This window comes from Citrus clementina, unplaced genomic scaffold (assembly GCF_000493195.1).
Source record: "Citrus clementina cultivar Clemenules unplaced genomic scaffold, Citrus_clementina_v1.0 scaffold_2, whole genome shotgun sequence".
Lineage (NCBI taxonomy): Eukaryota > Viridiplantae > Streptophyta > Magnoliopsida > Sapindales > Rutaceae > Citrus > Citrus x clementina.
The window spans coordinates 31969202-31990498 of NW_006262688.1; the positions used below are offsets into that span (position 1 = coordinate 31969202).

The 21297-nt window shown below is 34.8% G+C and overlaps 4 protein-coding genes across 4 annotated transcripts; 1 reads left to right on the forward strand and 3 right to left on the reverse strand.

The window, feature by feature from the left end:
* Positions 1-3413: 3413 nt before the first annotated feature.
* LOC18051868 (KH domain-containing protein At4g18375) lies at positions 3414-8265 on the reverse strand. Its single transcript, XM_006448960.2, has 8 exons — positions 8036-8265; positions 7014-7610; positions 6249-6743; positions 5546-5785; positions 5172-5438; positions 4900-4955; positions 4733-4829; positions 3414-4429 (listed from the first exon to the last, which is right to left on the reverse strand). Exons 2-8 carry the CDS (start codon positions 7599-7601, stop codon positions 4298-4300), a joined length of 1875 nt encoding a protein of 624 aa, XP_006449023.1. The 5' UTR covers positions 7602-7610; positions 8036-8265; the 3' UTR covers positions 3414-4297.
* An 818-nt stretch (positions 8266-9083) lies between these two features.
* LOC18051869 lies at positions 9084-11312 on the forward strand. The gene is made up of 2 exons (XM_006448963.2): positions 9084-9262; positions 10874-11312. The coding sequence occupies exon 2, from the start codon at positions 10875-10877 to the stop codon at positions 11217-11219; it is 345 nt and encodes a 114-aa protein (XP_006449026.1). The 5' UTR covers positions 9084-9262; position 10874; the 3' UTR covers positions 11220-11312.
* Positions 11313-11434: 122 nt separating this feature from the next.
* Positions 11435-15394, reverse strand: LOC18051870 (protease Do-like 5, chloroplastic). Its single transcript, XM_006448964.2, has 9 exons — positions 15130-15394; positions 14848-14997; positions 14264-14326; positions 14069-14158; positions 13622-13744; positions 13218-13305; positions 13009-13083; positions 12046-12867; positions 11435-11874 (listed from the first exon to the last, which is right to left on the reverse strand). Exons 1-8 carry the CDS (start codon positions 15376-15378, stop codon positions 12761-12763), a joined length of 945 nt encoding a protein of 314 aa, XP_006449027.1. The 5' UTR covers positions 15379-15394; the 3' UTR covers positions 11435-11874; positions 12046-12760.
* Positions 15395-18079: 2685 nt separating this feature from the next.
* LOC18051872 lies at positions 18080-18933 on the reverse strand. Its single transcript, XM_006448965.2, has one exon. It carries the CDS (start codon positions 18878-18880, stop codon positions 18080-18082), a length of 801 nt encoding a protein of 266 aa, XP_006449028.1. The 5' UTR covers positions 18881-18933.
* Between the last annotated feature and the right edge of the window lie 2364 nt (positions 18934-21297).

Sequence of the window (21297 nt, forward strand, 5' to 3'; positions counted from 1 at the left end):
GGGGGGGGGGGGGGGGGGGGGGAGAAGAACATTGCACAATGCAGCAAACGAGGGCAAAGAATGACCCATCATTTCTGCAACAATCTTGGATTAAGTTTTTTCAACCGATAAATGAACTTCTCAGAGGAATTGGCCTCTTAGTTACCATCAGAGCCAACCAAAATGCAATTTCAGAAGCAGCTAAATAACTCAAAATACACCAGGTTACCGTACCTACCACATTCCCAGACTACGTGTAGAATAGAGGATCTAGCAAGGAATATTCATTGTGTGTCTGTACAGCATAAGCTAAAATTGAGCTGACTTTAAGTTGGAAGAGGGTTGAAACTGAGGTTTCAGGCCCAGTAATAAACATTTGAGAATTGACATGTTATATCTTAAGCTGCACATGCTACAGTTGTCCAATGATGAGCTGCTGAACGCCTATTTTTTTTTGCAGAATTAGAATATTTAGACAAAAAGGAACACTACTACAAAATCTGGAGAGGGAAGCAAAACCCAGAAGCTAGCTCAAACATCTGTAGCACTAAAATTGTCAAAAGATATTTTTTTAATATTTTTTTCTTGAATCATGAATATTCAGATTAAAATACTTGAACAAGTAAGTGTAACCAACGTTATGGATTGAAACCAAGGACACCCAGAAATGAAAAAAATAAGGAAATATGGAATAACAATAATAATAATACAGAGAGAAAGAGAAGGAAAGGAACTAACTTGTGGGCACTGTATTCATACTCCAAATTGATGAGTTGTTGAGAAGAAGAAGAAGAAGAAGGAGAAGTGCCTCCTTGAGGTTGAGCACCATAACTTCTCTTCCTGCATACTCTGCTCAATAAGCAATGCAAATTTCTTCTTGTTGCACCCATTGAATTCATAATAACAATAATATCAATGTAATTTTTGATAATCCAATCTAATTACGTTCAGTTGGATCCTAGGAAAACCCAACGTTGAAGTGTGCTAATGATAGATAAGAACGAGAGCAGGACGTCAAATTTCCATATTTGTTTTTGTTATGTTCCGTTTAGCTTACGACTTTTACGTCATGGTTACCGTAAAGGTACACGTCCCAAAGCAAAAAGCCATTCCCATTCATTCAACTCAGTGATCCAATCCCCATTGCCTCTCCATCTCAGTAACCTACGAAATGAACTATGACTAGACCACGGCACCCATGCCCCCTATCCAATTCATTTTTGGCCCAGTAATTTTGCTGCCTCTGCATTTCTTTTTTTGAAATTTTGACAGTTGAAAAAATGATCATTATTATTATTTTAACTTGTTAAACTCTACATAATGTTACAACCTTAAAAAAGCTCAGATGTGATCCGATCATGAGATCGTAGTGAGTAACAGATACGAGAGAAATCGCAGTTAAATATATCCATATGAAGAAATATTTGAAGTTGATAAATATTTGTCTGGATCAAAAATGGATTCACTACTCAGATACGTGAGTTTTTCAGATTTGTGTTAACATTTGTAAACTTGGTTCGGCGCTCGCGCTCATGTTGCAGGACAAATATCTTTCTCTGAATTTGGAAAAATCAGTTTAATACTTACTGTATATTGGCGCTTGTAAAAAATAAAACAGATTACTATTTCGTGCAGATTGAAGAGATGAAAGTTGAGGACACGCAAGATTCCACTAAATAAATAGATGAAGATAAGCAGTTAGCAGAATAATTGGATATCGGTCAATCAATCGACAATCCAAAGTCATTAACAATAAAAGATAAAAGTAAATAAAGAGAGAGTCACTGAATGGCGTGTACCAAAGAATTAAGGGCATTAGAGAAAATTGCAGTTAAGAGAATCAACAGTACCCAGCCTTCAAGTCTGGGTAAGACTTAAGGAGATTCATCCTCACAATAATCCAACTACTCAATACCATCAATTTTTCAGGGAAAGATTTCACGGCCTAAACCTAATGCCAACAAAATCAAATAACTACTCTCATTACAAAAACACATGATATGATCCAAATAAACATTTCAGATGACATCACATTCATGATTCATCCACCCCCACCAATCGAATAAGGCAAGTGCATACCACCTACTCCTATACTCTCCTTTAAACCCACTTCAACTATTAAAATATTCCTGTATTTACAAAACAATTGACATAATATTTCATGAATACAAACTTAAGTTTGATATGATGGCATTGTTTGAAATAAATAGGCAAAGAGGAAACAGTATCAAAAGCTCGTTGACAGCGCTAATCACAAATTAAGCAAGAAGAAGCTAGGCCAATCCTGGATTTCACTACTGAACACAGAGAAATCATATTCAGCACAAGAGCTCTTCAAAGGCATAACGAGCTTATCTCATTAGATGATGTATGTACTCCCTACTTCTTAGTTCTAAATATCGATGGCCAAGGCTATACACCATGTACCCTAACTAAAAACCATCGGACGGGAGATCAGCTGATCTTGAAGCAGTTTGATCGGCAGTGGACCAGTTTAAGAGAAAAACAACCATTAGGAAGTCCAAAAAAAAACAAAAAAATGAACAATTGGAGATGTGGGACACATCCATAACAGCAATGGGGGTCATGACATGGAACACAAACTAAGTAGATGCCATTGCTTAATATTGTGAGTGCTGCTTGATAACACTTCAACGAAAAATTCGAAGTGGTTGTTACATAAGAAAGCAGCACCTCTGAAGGCTGTTAACAGAAGAATGAAAAGAGAGAACTGACTACGTTCGGTAGACTATCAAGCTTATGAGTTGGCTAAACCCTTTCGATCCGAAGAAGTAAAACAGTGCAAATTGACATCATTGTGAAAAACAATATGAAGTATGATCGCAGACAATCACTGATTGTCAGGTACGAGACTGAGAGACAAACATTACAAGAAGATGGGAGAGATCATGATTCAGTGAAGCAGCATTACAATACTTCACTGATGCTTCTGTTGTCTGCAATATTAACCAGGTGTATATTTGTCGGTTATGACCAATACGATCATGGCCAACCTGACAACATCAGATTAGGAAAAAATCTCACAAGAGAGAAGACAGAATAGAACGTATTAAAACTAATCATTGGAGAAACACCCATGCATGTGTGCAGCCAATGTTCCCCTTAGTGTGAAATTAAAAAAATTACTTGTGCCGTAAGTTCTAATTAGCAGAGCAGTTAAAAAATTGTAAAGTGAAATTATACTTAACTGAATTCTGATTCCAAAAACTGAGCTGTAAGAAAACGAAAGGCAGTGGCCAGTAAAGCATGGACCAGATATTATAGGTAACAATTAGTGTATTCAAACTCCTAACTCTGAGAGCAGGCACAATGCTAAGCAAGGAAAAGTTCCACTCAGGTTATCTTCGATAAAGAAAAAATGGTAAGGAGAACTTTTCAACCAGAAACAAAAACAAAATTTACTTGCTTTTGTTTCAAATGCAGAACTACAAGTGGCAACAAATCAAATAATAGTTTCTAGGGCAAGATTTGTTTGGTCAATCAAAAAAAGTAATGCCAACAGGTTTCGGTAAACAAGAGCTAAATTTTACATGATACTTGCAAGATTGACAGCAATAAAACACACGAATGGATCAGTGTTTTGTGACAGAACATTGCACGCTCATGGTTAATTGCAGCATCAATCTGCTTATAAATCAGGAACGAGAAATGAGATCAAGAAATACGAGCGTGGACGGGGAAACTCAATTTTCCATTGAGTTGGTAGTTTATATAATTCCAGGGGATCATTTTCCTCAACTTTAATGCCGCACAAGCGAGCAAGGAGATTCATTGAGCGAAAGGAATATTACCAACAGCATCACAGATATGTATAGTTGATGGAAAAATCCTTTGGGCAAGAAGCTAGGGGCCAGAGATTGAATGGCAGAAAAGTAGCACATAAATATTGTGGTTTTCACAATAATGGCACTGAAAAATTCCTCTGTGCACACATCAAATTTATAGAGTATAATAATATTGGAAATGCGACGGACTGCCAACTAATCAATGATATGACCTAATAAACAATTCGCGGGGAAAGAAAGACCCTAATAAGTTCTAGGATACTGAAGATGAAGAATAGATTAAGTAACAAAGAAGGAACCCTAACTCTCATAATGGTAAATCAGCAGCAGATCTTCCAGCATGATCTTGACAGGTATGGAAGGAACAAAAAGAGCCTGTTGAAGTAGCCTAGAATATCCAGTCCTCCCAGAATCAAGCCTAATGGAACTATGGAGAGGAGAGATTTTTTTGATGGAGAAAATCCCAAGATTCTAACCATTCACCTTCTACTATCACAAGGTTTCCTCACTACTCATGTGGCCATTATAAACGCCTGAATCAAATTCTCGGCTGCACGCTTCTGCTCAGGTGTACCAGATATTAGAGCAACTCGATCACCTCGAGAAGATTTGGAATCAGACATTTCTATCGTTGCTCCAGAAATCTGAAAAAATAAGACATGCATGATAAAGCCATTATTCCACAAGCTAATGATCAATGTTCCACGAAAAACCAATAATAGGATGAGAAAAGCAACAGGTTAATCGATTGGCCCTTCTTACTGTTGATGAGACTGGGACAAGTAAAAACATAGACAACATATATGGTTCATGTACATGCACACTGTGAACGCTATTTCTGTTTTGATTTGTTTGTCGATTGGCTCAATATTTGGCTTCTTCTAAAATCTCAATAAATGCAAAGGTGCATTATTCATCTTGATAGGGAGGGAGATATAAGTACAAACCTTCCGGATATTGGCTAAATTTGACCCGGCTTTGCCTATCACTTTACCTACTGCATTAGCAGGGACCAATACCTCAAGTGTCAAGGGAGGAGGCAACCTGGATAAAGACAGAGAATCAAAAAGCAGATCTTGACGGCAAGTGTACAAACCAGAGAAAATATACTAACCCTCCATAAAGCTTGGATGAATAGGAGGACATGGATCCATAGGGGCTGTCACCCATCTGTCAAACAGAATCAAAACAAAATGAATGCTAACAAAGGAGGGAGAAAAGAGAGAGAAGGGGAAGGGGTGTGTGAGGCGAGGGGCGGGGATCAGGTAACCATCAAGTAATACAAATGGACAACAATTTCCCAGAACTTAACATCATCGAAAAAGTAAAGAAAAGAGCGAAAGAGAATCATCATGATGATAATAATCATATTCCAAGCTAACATACCGACAAGGATCCATATCCGTAGAGGCTGCTCGAGGAAAGCATGCCTAAGCCACTTCCAGAATCAGCCCTCTGATCATATCCCAATGGACCAACGGGGGGAACAGACGGCAAGAGGGGTGGCATCGAAATGCCTGTGCCACCTGAGTATATATGATCAGCACCTACAGGAGGGTTACGGGAACCATCCCTATCTTTCAAGGCATCATCACGGAGTCTCAAAATAATCTGTACAAGTGCATCTCTCACACTACCAACTTCTCCAACCACCTAAATCCAGAAAAAGAGTCAACCCCAATGCTGTTGCAGCAATAAAAAGAAAAGGACCAATACATAATTTAAAGTTAGAAAATTTAAAAATTAAAAAGAAAACAGACCTCTACAAGCTCATCATTGGCATCAGCACATTTAGGTTTATCCCCTTTAGATATACGGACATCGGCTTTGGTCCTTTTCCGAATTTCATTTATAATTGAACCACTCTTTCCAATAATACACCCAATAACTTTGGAAGAAACAAGGACTCGAATAGTAACTGTATCATCATCTTCATCATTTATCTTTGTTTGCAGCAAGAGGACAGCTTCAACCGCCATGGATTTTATATCATCGGGTGACTGCGAGGTTGTAGGCATTTCACATGATCTTTACATGTTATTAAAACTATACCATGCACATCATAGGGGGAAAATGACAGCAAGATACTTAACCTACTGATAACTAACAGTGAACAAAATAAATGCTAAACGTTTGGACATGTTTTCAAACCACTTCCATTAACCCGACCGTTATTACTGGTGTAGGCTCAGCCTCGGCCTTAGGTTCATATATGAAGACAGAAGAAAATGTTGAAACATTTTGATGCGAACACAGATAGGATTCATTCATTTTCAGATCAAAACAATATTTTCAGAAATTGTAACATCATGCAAAGTTGTGATAAAATATTTCCCCAATAAGAAGCAAAAGTCCACAACAGAATTAGAGGTAGAACTGGTTAATCTTCTGCTCCACCTACTTTGAATACTAATCAAAAGATTTGAAACAAATTAGAAAAGGGATAAAAACAGACACCCATACCTCAGTTGCCGTGACAGTTATGACACATTCATCGCGATTGTCCTTAGTATCATCAACATCTATTTGAGCCCCACTGGCCTGCCTTATACTTTTAATGGTACCACCTCCCTTTCCAATGACACGGCCAATCTTGTTAAAGGGGCACAAGACTCTTATAACTAACTCCTCGGATTGAGAGGCACCAACGAGACCAGAAACTAAGGAAAGGCCAGTTGAATATACAGGCCATGTATTCCCTGTATCAGCATAACCCTGAAGATCAGGTACACGTGCAGCACCTAAGATAGAAGGAACGGATCTAGAAGGAAGGATGGGATCTGCATTTGGATACAATCCACCAGGTGGATAAATGGGGACATCTGATGGGATAATAATGCTTGGTGGAGCTTCTGGTACAGTTGTCTCAAGAGGAATGTCTTCTCTAGGAGAGAACTTGTACATGATTGCAGAGATAGCAAATAATGCTTTCTTCACTGCTTCAGATTCACCGCTTATCTGTTCATATGGAAATACAAAATTAAAATTCACTAAATGACAACCTGGAAAGATGACAGTACCCTAAATTCTAATGCAGAAACACCCTAATCAGCAGATGAAAATATTAAGAAAATATAGATATGTCCGCTTAATTTAATGCAACTGCAGGTAAATATTGACAGATACAATTTTGTCGTATCATGTACCAGAACCACAATAAATGTCTATTAATTGACCCTTCTATTAAAAAGTGCTCAGCGATTAAGCGTTAATGATCTTCTTACTAACCAGAACAAAGTTGTCGAACTCCATTGCACATGAATGAGTTGGTTCAGAGGCATCCTTGGGGGTAACCTTAATACTTGTCCTGGTCTTACTTCTCAGTCTTTTTATAGTCGCCCCAGCCTTACCTATGATATTCGCCGACTGGCTAGAGGGAACAAGTATTTGACATTCCTCCTTTTCTTTCCGCTTCTTATCATTATCTGTGGCATTAGCCACTGCATTAGCAATTGCAGCATGAACTTTGAGAAGAGCATCCTGGGCAGCACACAAAGGCTCTTTATCATTGAACTCATCATCAACCTCAACATCTTCCTTATCCTTCACATGGGAGTAAATTGTTATAACCCTATCTTTCGCACCAGGAAACGGGTCAACCACCTTGACTCTCGCCCTAGTCTCTTGCCTTATTGAATTTATAACTTTACCGCTTTTACCAATGACACTTCCAATAACTCCATCCGGGCAAAGTATTCTATAAATAACTGACTCTTCATTACCCTTTTCATCTTTCTCATTTATCCGCCTCTTCTGATTCTTACCATCCCTATCATTATCTCTCTGGGAACGATACCGCTTACCACTGTCACCCATTTTCACTGGCTGAAAGCACACAAAAAGGTCATTATGCAAGGAATACATGGAAAAATAATGAATTAAACAGAGCGCTAAGACTGAAAGCTTATACGATGCCGCTTACTTACAAAAAAAAATTTTAAAAAAAATTCCCAAACACCAACAAGAAAACAGTAGAAATGAAAACCTATCAAACTATTAGAACTATTTCTTTTTTCCTTTTTGATAAGGGTTTTGAAAAATACAAATAGTTGTATGAAACCCAATAATTTCAACACTGATAATTCTTTAAAAAAAAAGCAAACTTTGCATTGAGTAATTTTAAGAATCAAGAATTAAGAACATGCAACAACAATACAACTCAAAGGGGCAAAAAAAAAAAAGACGTTGCTTGGCTGGGGAAAAAAATGCAAAAGCCGAAAACTAAAGATAAGAATCTGAATGGTACCTACCTGCGAATGAGAAACAAACCCTAGAGTAGGCTCCTTCGATACGGTGCACTAATTTGTTTTGGTCCAAGGATTTGCTGACTTCACCGCCTGATTTTTCTCCTGGATTCGGCTTATTGAGTTTCGTGACCTTCGTCCGAGGCTCTTTTTTAATTTAGTTTTCACTTTACACTTCTGGTCCGAGAAGGATTTTTTCGTTTTTCACTGAATGTAATGGGCATGTGTAATTTTTTTTTTTTTTTGGGGGAAGAAAATTAAGATAATAATCAATATAGGATCGAAATCGGGCTGTAACCAAAAGATTATTTTCCTAATAAAAATCTGAGGTAAAATTTTTATACCTAAGCTACATTTAAAAAAAAAATACAAATATTTACACGTAATAACCAAAGGTAAATTACCAGAACATAAAATTTTTATGCTAAAAAATAAAAAAGTGAATTTTTTAACATTATAATAAGATGCAAATTTTAAACATATGAACAGAGAGATTTTTCAATAAGAATTTTTATTTTAATAAAAATAGTAAGGAGTAAGTTGAAAGAATAAGTTAATAAAAATAAGTTGAAAGAGAAAGTTAATAAAAATATATTTTAATATAAAATATTTTATCTCATAATATATTAAAATTTATATTTGTTTTATTTTTTACTTTATCTTATGCTTTATAATGAATATAAGTCCAATATAATTTTAGTTAAAAAAAAGGTCCAATATAATTAAAGTTCACTTTAAAAACCTAGCACAAAAAAATTCAAGAAAATATTTAAAAGAATTAAGCATGTTAATAGATGATAATTAGTATAGAATCGAATTGAAACCAAAAGATTATTTTCCTGAAAAAATTAAAGAGATATACTAAAAACTATATTACTACCATGGATGAGACTACTTTGTGTAAATAAAAAATAAAAGTAAACATTTTTTTTTCTTTTACAGTGCCCGTGAATTACCCGAACCGGAACTCACAGTAATTGTTGCTAATTTTTTAAAATTTTAAGAAAATAAAACAATAAAATAAATTTTAACTGATCGAATTAAAGGCTTTACACCATTACATTTACCAAAGTCACTGAACTAACTCACGTATTCTGTTGGACCGCCGCTGTGATCTCTCGTTATCGCCGGCTCGCATCTCTCACACCGGCCTGCGCTCACAATTTTCCTCCTTACCGGACGCAAGCCGCAAGCTCGCGCGGTCTCTGATTTCGCTAGCCGGTCGCCGTAACGGTTAGTTTCATAATTTTTTATTGAAAAAAACAGATTTTTTGTTTAATTTTTGATAAACATGTTTCTATCAAGCAAAATATAGAGTAAATTTGGGTCTCCTTTTATGGTAATTTAAGATTACTGTTACATCTTCATTCCAAAAGAGACTATTTTTAGTCTACAAGAACAAATATTTTGTTCTAGTCTGGACCTGTTCTACACTTTATAATACTGTTAACATTTTTCAATACTTTTTTTTTTTGGCTTAGTTATTTGCTTGATTATCCCTCGTAATGTGATAAAGTTGCATTAATAGAGGACCTGATAAAGGTGTCAGTTGGATTTAGACAAATGGAAGGTGACAACTTATCAAAGCCTTGAGCTGAAGACCGAATGTAAGGTATTGTTAGTTTGATTAGGATGGCAATAATAGTTGAGACAGGAGAGTTCTCAAACAGTTCTGACCTTGATAGGGTTGTTTTGGAGCGCCCATATATTATGGGTTTAAAAAAAATGCCTATATGGAGACCTCAATCGACAGAATTACTTGGATTACATGAATTTAGATCTGCATATTATGTGCCTAACATGGAGCAGGCATTTTGCAGGTGTTCTATAATTAATTATGAGAATGCGAGAAGAGGGTTAGGAACAGCAAAGTTATGAGTTTACTGTTTGATGCTAATCCTTTGTTTCAATATCATTCTTTCTGTCGAGGGGTGTTTCATCTAGTTGAATTCCCAAATTCACCAGGCAATGGTTCTTATGCTTAGTGAAGTATTCTTGTGGTTTCTGTATTTCTTTTGCTTGATTTTTACACCCAACTGAACCTTTAGTACTTCATTATTGATAAACCAGTTGGCTCTTAAAATTGATAGGATTAGGGAACTTTTAGCCGACGTGTCGTCGGTCTACTCTTTTTTACCTTTTTTTTAGTGTGTCTATGCCTGAATGATTTCTTCAAACCTACTATATTGTTCCTACACAGGGTGTGAATTATTTACTTCCATTGAGCACTTCTGACCTTGCATGTCCTTGACCTTGAGCACTCCTTTCTTTGAGTAGGTAATCCTTTTTGCAGAATACTTTTCCTACCTCTTTCACATGTGGGCTTGACTTATGACAACTATACATTGTTCTGTCATGGTCGTATCTTTCTGTTGTTTCTTTGGATGTAATTATTGGTGATAAGGGCGCAGTGAGTTCTGTCCGCTCTCTTTGAGAGGGCAACATATCTATTAATTTAGTTAATTGGTTCCTTTCTAATCAACCTGATTTTCCCAAGGTTTAAGCTGGTGATGTTATTTTTGCGACAATTGTTAGTGTTTACCGTTAACAATAGTTTCTATTTTTATAGCCTTCGAAAGAAACTACAATTTTCTGTTAACTGGTTCGACAAATTTTATAGATTTGGTGCTAATGTGCTAAACCTAGGTAATTTTTCTCTACATATAGTGTTAACAACTAAAGTCCTAGTATATTGTGGAACATTTTAGATAGCTTTCTTGGAGATTTCTCTTTACTAGTATATTGTTGGTGGTTACAATTAATTGATTTGTTCATGTCACCAAAAAGCAATTATACACTTCAATTAATTGACTGCTAACTGTGATTGCTTCAACTTGCATATAGAATGGAACAAAAAGTGGAAACAACCGAAACTCAAGTGGAGAGTTCAGGCGGGTCTGATACAAACGGATCAAATCACATAAGTCGGGTGAGGAAGCTACTCTGTCGCCGAATGCTAGTAGGGATTAAAGATGGACGATTTTTCTTGGGCTCCTTCCACTGCATTGACAAGCAAGGGAACGTCATTCTTCAAGATGCAGTGGAGTATCGTAGCACCAGACGCACCTCTTCCTCTCCAATGGAACAGCGGTGCCTTGGAATCATTCTTATCCCTTCCTCCTGTAGAACTTCTTGTCATGTAGACTGCTGCATTGATGAACAGTTGTCACTGCTAAAAGTTGACCAATAGATATCAGTGGGATCCATCAAAAATTTTAATAGAACTTTTCTATATCTCAATTATGATTTAAATGTTGAATTTTTTATCACAACTTCTTAAGTACATGAATATATCTCATTTATGATATAAATGTTGGCTTGGTGACTGGTTAAATTAACATTATATCATTTTAATTGTATGGTTCTCTTCGCTTGTGCAGTTTTTGCGTGTGCATGACATTCGAGGGCATTCCTTCATCTTAAATCAAAACCAATCTTGGATATTTCATTTTGCTTGAGCAAAATTTCCCGTGTTTATTGAAAACAACCGAACAAGAATAAAAAGCATAGTGAAAGGAGGATACTGTGGTAAAATAGGCTTATAATCTAATTCCATTTTCTTCTTGTCTGCCAATACCAAAATCAGGTCATAATTTTTTTTCTGTTTGGCAAGAGATTCAGCCACACTTTCGAGCATCACGCATCCTTTTGCCCACTCAACCAGCTTTAGACATTCTGCTTCAGTGCTGAAAAATGCACATTTCCCATAGGTACAGAACCAGCTATAACGGAGCACAAGGGTCACATCTACTAGTCCCATTTTTTTCACCTCCAAGATAAGGCTTCTCTCCAAGCTTTCCTTCCAGCAGCTTCAAGTACGCTATGAACTCTGCCGTTGTCGTTGCCTGCTCATATATATATATATATATATTAATCCATATTCTTTTTCCCATATTCATATAACTGCCTATTCAATCAAACAAAAATAATTTGAGTGCCTTCCTAACCGAGAGTATGGCTTGCGACTAACATTAAATTGTATATAAAAAAAAAAGGAGATAGCGAGAGAGGAAAACCTTTTCTTCAACTAAGTCGGGCCCTTGAGCTTGTTCATAAGGATTTGAGCTTGCTCGTAGCGATCAGTCCGTAACAAAGGAAACTTTTTCTTCCAAACCGCATCAATATACTCAAGTATACTGAGAGGTTCGTTCACAAATGGGTTTGTTGCTGTGTATCAAAACCGGTATTTTCATATAAACAGACATCAGAAGAAGAGGGCTCTTTTCTAGCAAGTTCCCTTCCTTGTACTCATATTTGATCCCTTTTGCTCGTAGGGCAATCAAATTCAAAGTAAATAAAGTTGAAAATCTATGGATGAGAATGGAGATTGAAAGATATCAGTGTTTTATGTACAGGAGAAAAAAAATTAAAAAAAAAAGTTTAAAGTATCGTAATGCCTTCCTTTGTAAACAAACTAGATAAGTAAATCTTGACCATACATGAATGAAAATGCACACAGATGAGAAAATCCTTCAAAGCTCAAATAAGTATCATGAGAGGATGGATGCCATTATTTAATGCATTAATGATCCCTTTATTGCAGGAGCAAATCCTGGGAGACTGCTGACGAGGATGCGGAGTCTTGATGCTAGCACTAAATATTGTCATAAGTGGTCAATTTAATTATCTTGGAAACAAGAAGGAAAAGTATACAGTGAGATTGCACAATTTACATAATTTGAGTTTCAGGGCAAAATCGTACATAGCAAAATTACAGAAAAGATACTATTATCAAAACCTGTTACTATAGGGTGTTCCATACACAATAAGGTAAGGCACGGTTCGCACAACAGTGTCAATTGGTATGGCAAAATTCACACCGGAGGATAATCCTGTCCCTGCAGAATGATATGCATACAGGAAGCAAAATGAAGACTTGAACTGAAGTGTAATAAACACTATGATTGAAAATAAGACAATGTCAAGGATTACAAAGCTGGAAATGTTGAACATCCCTACACCAAAAACAAGTTCATTACCTTTGCGGGTAAAAGTTGCTGTGTTAACTCCTATAACATGGCCAAATGAATTGATTAGTGGCCCACCCGAATTCCCTGTACAGATTCATAAGAGCCAATTAGATTCAAGATGATATCACGAAAAGAGAAGAAAAAGACATGCACAGACACAATATCAACAGGTTTGCACAAAAGCAATTGCTTGTTGAATTGAATATTTATATTTTCACCTGAATTAATAGCAGCATCTGTTTGGATAGCTCCTCGAATGGCTCTTCCATTTGGTGATGGTATCTCCCTGCCAAGTCCACTGACAACCTGTGTTGTTCAGATTAATTAGTGTATACAGGCAACAATTTTAGCTGGTATGTCATTTTTGTTACCATTAGCAAAACCAGAAGTCCGGAAGCAAGAAATATTCTCTTCTGATTTTCTATATCAGCATCGACAAATGATAAGATAATTGCTAAATTACTTGGACAGGAACTGCATGCTGTTGAATGAGCACTCAAATACTCCGGAACATTATTGCAGAGCTACTATGGAAATCAATTAAGTCTACAGAGACTTACACACAGTGAAGGGGCTTCTTCTAATAATAATCCACATAACAGTAAAATTATTGAAAGGTTACCCCTGTCGTAAGTGTGTCTTCAAATCCATAAGGATTCCCAATTGCAAAGCAACTCTGACCTACACGTAAATCATGCGATGTACCCAGAACGACAGGCTTCAATTCATATCCTTCAACATCTACCTACACAAGATATCACATCGCGCATTTCCAAACAGTTAAACAATGAAAAATCAAGGAGCACCCAAATTTATGTGAAATTAACTAATATTCTACATTTGCCAATACTACATGTTTTTTCATCTACTAAAAAGGGGAAAAAAATATGCATCTTGGATCTAGTTTCTATTTGAAATCTGTTTATCCAAATAATGAGATCACACGTCTTCCTAATGCTGATGGTCTTATGCTGATGAAATTAGAATTGTACTCTGAATGCATAAGTAGAGTCCAAAACAAAGTTTAAATAATAATAATTTAAATAAAATCAAAAAACTCCTTGGATACCTTCAGAACAGCTAAATCATAAGCTGGATCATAACCAACCATCTTGCCCTCCCTATAAAAGCCATTGCCTTTGGCATCAAATAGAGAAACCTATCCCAAATAAAAAGGCAAGAAGTATCAGTATTGTCAAATGGCTAACCAGAAAGAAGAAATGCAGCAACAGTCAAAGGGAAAATAACTAAAAAGTTACGAAACCTTACAACGATGCAACCCACTTGTATCTGTGGCCAATTTGGCTACAACATGATAATTAGTGACCTGTCATACACAAGAAAAGGAACCTCATACATCAGTTCTAATCTGATAATGCACTCGGATAGGCATTAACCACCATCTTTTGCATATCTATATTATAACGTATGTAGAGGCAGATACCTTTACACCAGTAAGAAATAATGATCATTGGAACATTGTTGTGAGAATTACTTTATTAGTATGCTTTTCACTTTTTCACATAGATCAAAGCCTTTAACACATCTGCTTTCCTTTAGCGAGTGCATAAATGGGTTTGAACGTGATGATTACCTAAAGATGTCGCGCAACTTTGATGAAATCCACTTATGCACTCGCTAAAGAAAAGCATAAAATAAAATGCACATCCCCTTCCGCTCAGTTAAGTAGCTTTTCTCCTATAAATTATTTCTCGGACTGAGTAAGTAAAGTCATAAGATTACTGACACAATGAATTATTAGCAAACCAAATGAACTATCATGCATATACTTGCTGCAAAATGCAATTAAAACAAAGTTAACAAAGAAGAAAGGAAAGGGATACCTACGATGTGACCAAACATATCCCAAACAAAGCCAGAACCCGTGCCTTCAACTTTTGCATATTCACCATCAACAAGCATCAATTCACTAGAAGTGCTCTTTGGGTTTTTAGACAATTCAAGGTCTTGAATAGAAACAACCGATGGTGAAGTTTCCTACAACATTTAGTACAAGAAAAATGTCAGTACTACAGGTAGCACATTAAAAACCAAGAATTCAACAACGAATTTCAACTTACTTAAAGGAGGCAAACCAAAAAAAAAAAAAATGAAAAAAAGTTGTAGGACCTGGAAGAGTTGTACAACTCTATCTTCTTCTAACTGAAGTTCATCTTTCTGTTGGAGGGCAATAGCAGAGCGAAATGAAGGCAATGTTGAGCTTGGACTGCAGAAATTGACTAGTAAAGAAGACAGTATAGCGCTTGAACCAAAACCTATTGATCTTCTTCTTGTAATATCAAGGCTCTTAGTCTTATTTACATCAGTTGAAGCAGTTGAAACTGGAAGTGTTTGAAGCGAACTCAGTAGCGCCTTCATTTCAGTTTAGTGGAGGCTTAACATACCAGGAATCCAAAATGGTACTAGTTCGTTTTGACGGACGGATAATGTGAGTGTCTACGTGGCTTAATTGTAAATTCTTTAGGCTATTTTATTATTTCAAAAAATTGTTATCTTTGGTTGACCTTCTACGATTTCTCAACTAAGGACATCTTTTGTTAATTCTGTAACAAATAGGTCCCTGAACGAGCGTAAAACCTTTTCAAAGTCGTGACACGTGTCGTGAAGTATCCACTTCCTATATATATAAATGGATAACCTATGCTCAAATTGCAAAAAACATCATATTTCCGGAAAGATCTTTATTGTTACACGTAGCTCCAAAATATCTAAACAATTCATTGACATGTCAAACCGTTCGAAGATTTACGTATGACATGACGTTTATAAATTTAAAAATTGTGACACATCATAATTTTGTTTTGGAAATTTTTTTTATTCCAAAACAAAATTATATGAAAGTGGTGTACTAATTATTTTAGACCATACGATATTATATGAACTTATAAATGTTTTCAATAAAAAAAAATTCAATATTAACAAAAGAAATTTTCTGCACCAATTTTTCAAGTTGATTTCAAGAATAAGTAGTTTCTTATACTTTCTAAGAAGCTAATATATGTTTACCCTATTTCTTCTTTATTAATTGTGTAAACCTTTCATCTTAAGAAAAATAGTTATAAAATTCACATTGCTTTTAGTAATTTCAAATATTGTTGGTATAATGATGCTGTTAGTAATAGAAATAAAATCCTCCACTCATACACATAAATCAGAATAGCGAGTTGCAAATACGACAGAACTAAAACATCCTTTAAAACGTGATGAAATTGAAAACCTTAGTTTGATTGCAATAATTTGAACCTCTAATTTGTTGTAGTGATATCATTATTCATTAGTTAATGAATATTTTACATGATATTTGTAATATAAGTCATGCAATTGACTTGAAATTTTTTTCTGCATGATAAGAGCCTCAGCGTTTTTGCCACACTAGCTAGTTTCATTCCGTTAGGTACAGCTCAACCACAATATATATGACGTTAAGAATTATAATTATTGTAATCATGTCTATTAATCGTTCGACTGTATATTATAATTGTTTTTCTTGAATCATGATAGCAACATAGAGAGCTACAAATAATGTAACTTGATCTGGCATCTCCAACAACTGTTGCGATGAATTGATTTAAGAATAAGGTAACTGAGAAAATAAAACCATATTTGTAAGAAACCCTTAAATTATTGATAATGATTATATAATTAACAGTCTAAACACGTATTACTACTAAATTAATCATATGCTTTGAGCAATCGTATTTGTTTGCATCATACACTCAATACCGTGATGTCACTACCATAAATATAATCGATGCAGAATCTGAACTTCAAGTTAATGTCACAATAAAAAAAAAAGTAATAATAATAGTATAATACTAAGTTCAATAATGCTATAACTCTTACTTCAAAAAATAGGTTATGCATAAAATTAAGTTTTTATTTTTATGGTTAAGGTTTTTTACGATTTTTTTTTCCATAATTATACATAATTCGAACAAGTACATAATACAAAAATTTTGATACAAGTTAATGGGTTCATACTTCTACATGTTGAAGATGATATAATTCTTTATTTCGTACCAATTTTATAATAATTATATGAAACATACAGCGAATCTATCAAAGCTCTGCCGTTGATGTATCAACCAACTATTATCACTTTTTTTTTTCTTAAGATTTTAGATAGTAATCGACCGACTCCAATCAATAGCTTTAATAGTCCGAATGAAGTTACCCTAAGGAACCAGCTGTGCACTTTTAATTGGGGATTTTCATCAATGCTTATCCATTTTTTACTAAGCAAATTTATTAGATTAAAAAGATTATAAATATGTTACTAGATAGAAATATTATAAGAAAAACTCCATTTAGTATAATTTATCAAATAGAGCTCATTAAAAAATTTATTAAAAATTATAAAATTACTTTAGTAAATTAATTTTTTTAAAGTCATGTTATAAAAAAATGAGATAAGATTATGAAATAAATAAAGAATATGTTAGAATATTTAACTTTAAAAAAAAAATGCTATTTGCAAATGACATTTGGATACAAAATTATACATAATAAATAGAATGAGGACATTTATAGATAAAGACCAAGCTAATAAAGTGATTGAGTTTATTTTGTAATGATATATTTTTTTGTCTTTAATAGTCATGTGCAATTTTATGTGTAATGCAAATGGTATTAAGTTTATTTTGTAAGTTAATTAGTTAATCTCCAAAATTTTTATTCAAACTGCAAAAAAACAACACAAAAAGGTTTTACAAAATTTTTAAAATAAAATAAATATTTCTAGGTCATATTAAGCGTACGCCTAAGTCATCACACCATCTCCAAAATGAAAAGCTACAATCCAAGATCCAAATTCTTGACTTAACAGAAGTCATTACCGAGTAATAAAAATGTCTTTTTGTTGTCGTTGTGGTGGGGGGGGGGGGGGGGGGGGGGGGGGGGGGGGGTGGGGTTGTGGTGGAGGAGGTGGGGGCGGCCCGAAAATGGGAACATTATTGACAAAGACAGGTAAAATCCCTAAGCAAAAGTCCAAAGTGGACGATCTCAGAGGGAGTTACAAAGTGGAAGACCAGACAGAAAAGAAACAAAAAAAAAAAAGGGTCTAAATTTCATGGAACTTTCCAGCTCTTTGAAGCCTAATTTGTCTGTTGAACTTCTGAATAAACTCCTCAACTCTTCGGTTTAGTTCTTCGTTCGACATAGAAGAGAACTCATTCTCTTCTTGGCAGCTGTCTGCCGCTGCCGGCTCTTCTCTAACTTCAGACTCCGACCTACGTAAAATGTAATTAGTACTGTTCTTGCTCTCATCAATCAACACGGATCTTTTTATTTTATTGTCAGACTTGGTACGGCGATATGTCCTTGCTTCCACCGGCTTCTCTTGGAAGCTTTCATTAGGATTTCCGAATGTTTTGTCGGTTACAACTTGGGGGGGTTTATAATCGTTTTCTTGGAGTTTTTCTTTTTGATCACTAACAACAATGACTTCTTTTTTAACCTCGGGCGAGTCCTCAGCCGGAGCCTCCTCTTTTCTGGGATTAATAATATTTTTACTGGAAGAGATGTCCTGATATTGAGAAACAAATGAGGAAACACTACTTCTTGCTTGGCTATGCATCACATACTCCTCATAAACATCATTTTTATTTCCTTCGGATGAAGAAAATGCGCCGTAATCGGCAGCAATGATGAGAATGAGAGTGTTGGAGATGAAAAACCAAAATTTGTTGTTGTACAAAAATTTGGAGGGAGAAAGGTTGAAGATATAAAAGATGGAGATATAGACAAAGATGGAACAGAGAAACACTACGAAAGAATAAAGCCGTTGAGGGTTTTCCCTAGATTTTAAATTAGCCTTGAGAGGAATTTGCTCTAGATCATAATATGATGGTGGCTTGGCCATGTCTAGACTCTAGATCAAGAGGAAGAATAGGATAAGCTATAATTATGAGTTGAGTTGTGAGCTTGCGGGTTGTGGGGTAAGAGAAATTTATTAGCGTAGTTTGGTCTTTATATAGTGTAGTTGGTCGTGAAGTTCCCATGACTTATGAACAGGGCTTGCTATGGCAATCAAGGTGGCAAATAATTGAACCTTTGCAATCACCAGTTGCTCCTAGCTTTTCTACGTATTTACTTGCTTGTCCTGCCACCTTCGAGGCATTGATTAAATGATAAGCACAACAATGATTAGCACACTTGTTTAACTAGTAATTGAAAACTTGAGTTAATAATTTGTTTGAATTGCATATATATATATATACAAGTTATAATAAAATACTTGGGAGAAAGTTACACTATATAAGTTAAATTCACTAATTTTTATATGTATTTATTTTTATTAAGATTAGTCTTATTGAAAACCTCAATAAAGAATAATTATATTAAAATTTCTTATGAATAAAAATTAAACCTCAATGAACATATATACAGAAGAATTGTAGAAATGTTATAATTTGAAATTTTAAAGTGTGGAAAAGTTAAAACTTAAAATGCATAAACTGTGCGGTTTAAGTACTTTAAGTTTTAAATTTTTAAAATCTCATGATTTTAAATTTTTTCAAGACTTTTTCCGTACTTTAAAATCTCAAAAAAAAAATTATATATATAGAGAGAGAGAGAGAGGTAAGAATTAACTTTTATTTTTAAAACATTGAAACTGCAACAATATTTTCTTTTTCGTTCTTTTAATGTGCCAATATAGTTAAAACTTTATACTAGCACAGGCTTTTTGTCTTTTTCTTCCCCCTTTTGTCTAGAAACCTCTAAAATGTGTTATTAATGCCCATTAAAACGTAATTCGGTAGTCAATTTACCAATTGCCAAGTTATTATAAAACGACATCAGGAGTACAAGTGGCAATTCTCTGCTTGACCGAACATATCTTGTTTACCATTACACGGATCTGTCCATCGGTAATCACTTATCCACAGTGCCACCAACTACTCATACCAAAATACAGAGGTCGTACATGTCTTTTCTACGAATGATTGATTCCACGTTGCATTATCGCAGCCCCCAGCCCCTCATCACATAATTCAAAGGCCGGTGATCTTACTGTCCCTAAGATCCGTGTAACACATCTACATAATTCCTCATGTTTGATTGATTAATGATTACAGATTGAAAGCAGCTGTCTATGTGAAATGTCAATGTGGATCAAGATTAAAAAAAAAAAAAAAAGATTAAAAAAAAGTTTGCTTGATAGATTTCATAGCCTTCCTGATCTTAAGCACATCATTGAATTTTGCGGGGTGTGGGCCCCTTCGTCTTTTAATGTAAAATTATCATGATCTTACACCTGTTCGATAAAATTTTCAGCGGCCGATGTTGGGTCCAACTCATTTGGATGTTTGCCACGTGTAGAGCCATTGATTGAGTAAAGAAGTTGACACACGAGATTGTGAAATCACCGTCTCATCTCATAGTCTCCACAAACAATGATTACAATAATGAATATTTTTGGTACTTAAAACAACACATCACCATGCCCATAATGTCAGGATTTGTAATATTTGGTTACTTGGTTTTTTTGTTGGCTTGTTGTAATAAAATATGATTAGGGTTTAGGGGGGAGCAAAGGCTCGTGGAATGAAAGATTGAGGGATAATTTGTACATTAGTAATTGGTCAATGGGTTATCTTCCTTGCGTGATGAAATCGACTTAAAGATTTAATCAAGTCACTAATCATGTTTAAGCAAATAGAGTTTTGTGGTAACGAGAGGAACACGCCAAAGACGGCGGGACAAAAGCATGAGTTTCGTGTGTTCGTTTATGTCTATATTGCGGGAAAAGCAAATTAAAGCTACACCCTCATGATTTTAGAAAATGATCATAGGGATCTCTAAATTCTAAATCAAAGATATCGATTTTTTTTTTTTAACTATAATATTTTTATAAATTTAATTTAATATTATGCTTCCATTTACTATAAAATTTAGTTTAATATAATATAAGATTGTAAAGTTTAAAAATATTTTTAAAAAATATGGAAATTATTTTAATATGTATATATTGTTACATTTGTTTTTATATTTTATTTCTATTTATTATAAAAGAAATTGAAGTCAATTTTTTTGGAATTAATAGAGAGAAAGAGTGTAATAATCAAAAAAAGGACGTTAGCATCTTTTATTAAAAAATTAAAAGTTAAAAGTCTACATAATCATTTCTCAAAATTTTAAGATGTAAATGACTTTCTCCCTTATATTATTAATCTTCACGGAAGCAATGGCTTGATTTATGGCGCAGCTTTTTCCATTTACGACTTTGATTAATTTATTAATCTTTGTATCATTTTCGGTGAGTATAATACTAAAGAC

What these genes read in the sequence shown, in the direction of transcription:
- LOC18051869 (XM_006448963.2), top strand. Translation starts at nt 10,875, where the DNA reads ATGGAACAAAAAGTGGAAACAACCGAAACTCAAGTGGAGAGTTCAGGC.
- LOC18051872 (XM_006448965.2), bottom strand. Translation starts at nt 18,880, where the DNA reads ATGGCCAAGCCACCATCATATTATGATCTAGAGCAAATTCCTCTCAAG.
- LOC18051870 (XM_006448964.2), bottom strand. Translation starts at nt 15,378, where the DNA reads ATGAAGGCGCTACTGAGTTCGCTTCAAACACTTCCAGTTTCAACTGCT. An exon ending in GAGTTGTACAACTCTTCCAG is followed by an intron (nt 14,998 to 15,129) that starts GTCCTACAACTT and finishes TAAATGTTGTAG; the next exon opens with GAAACTTCACCATCGGTTGT. An exon ending in AAGACACACTTACGACAGGG is followed by an intron (nt 13,306 to 13,621) that starts GTAACCTTTCAA and finishes TGAACAACACAG; the next exon opens with GTTGTCAGTGGACTTGGCAG.
- LOC18051868 (XM_006448960.2), bottom strand. Translation starts at nt 7,601, where the DNA reads ATGGGTGACAGTGGTAAGCGGTATCGTTCCCAGAGAGATAATGATAGG. An exon ending in TCATCCAAGCTTTATGGAGG is followed by an intron (nt 4,830 to 4,899) that starts GTTAGTATATTT and finishes GTCTTTATCCAG; the next exon opens with GTTGCCTCCTCCCTTGACAC. An exon ending in ATTTAGCCAATATCCGGAAG is followed by an intron (nt 4,430 to 4,732) that starts GTTTGTACTTAT and finishes TTATTTTTTCAG; the next exon opens with ATTTCTGGAGCAACGATAGA.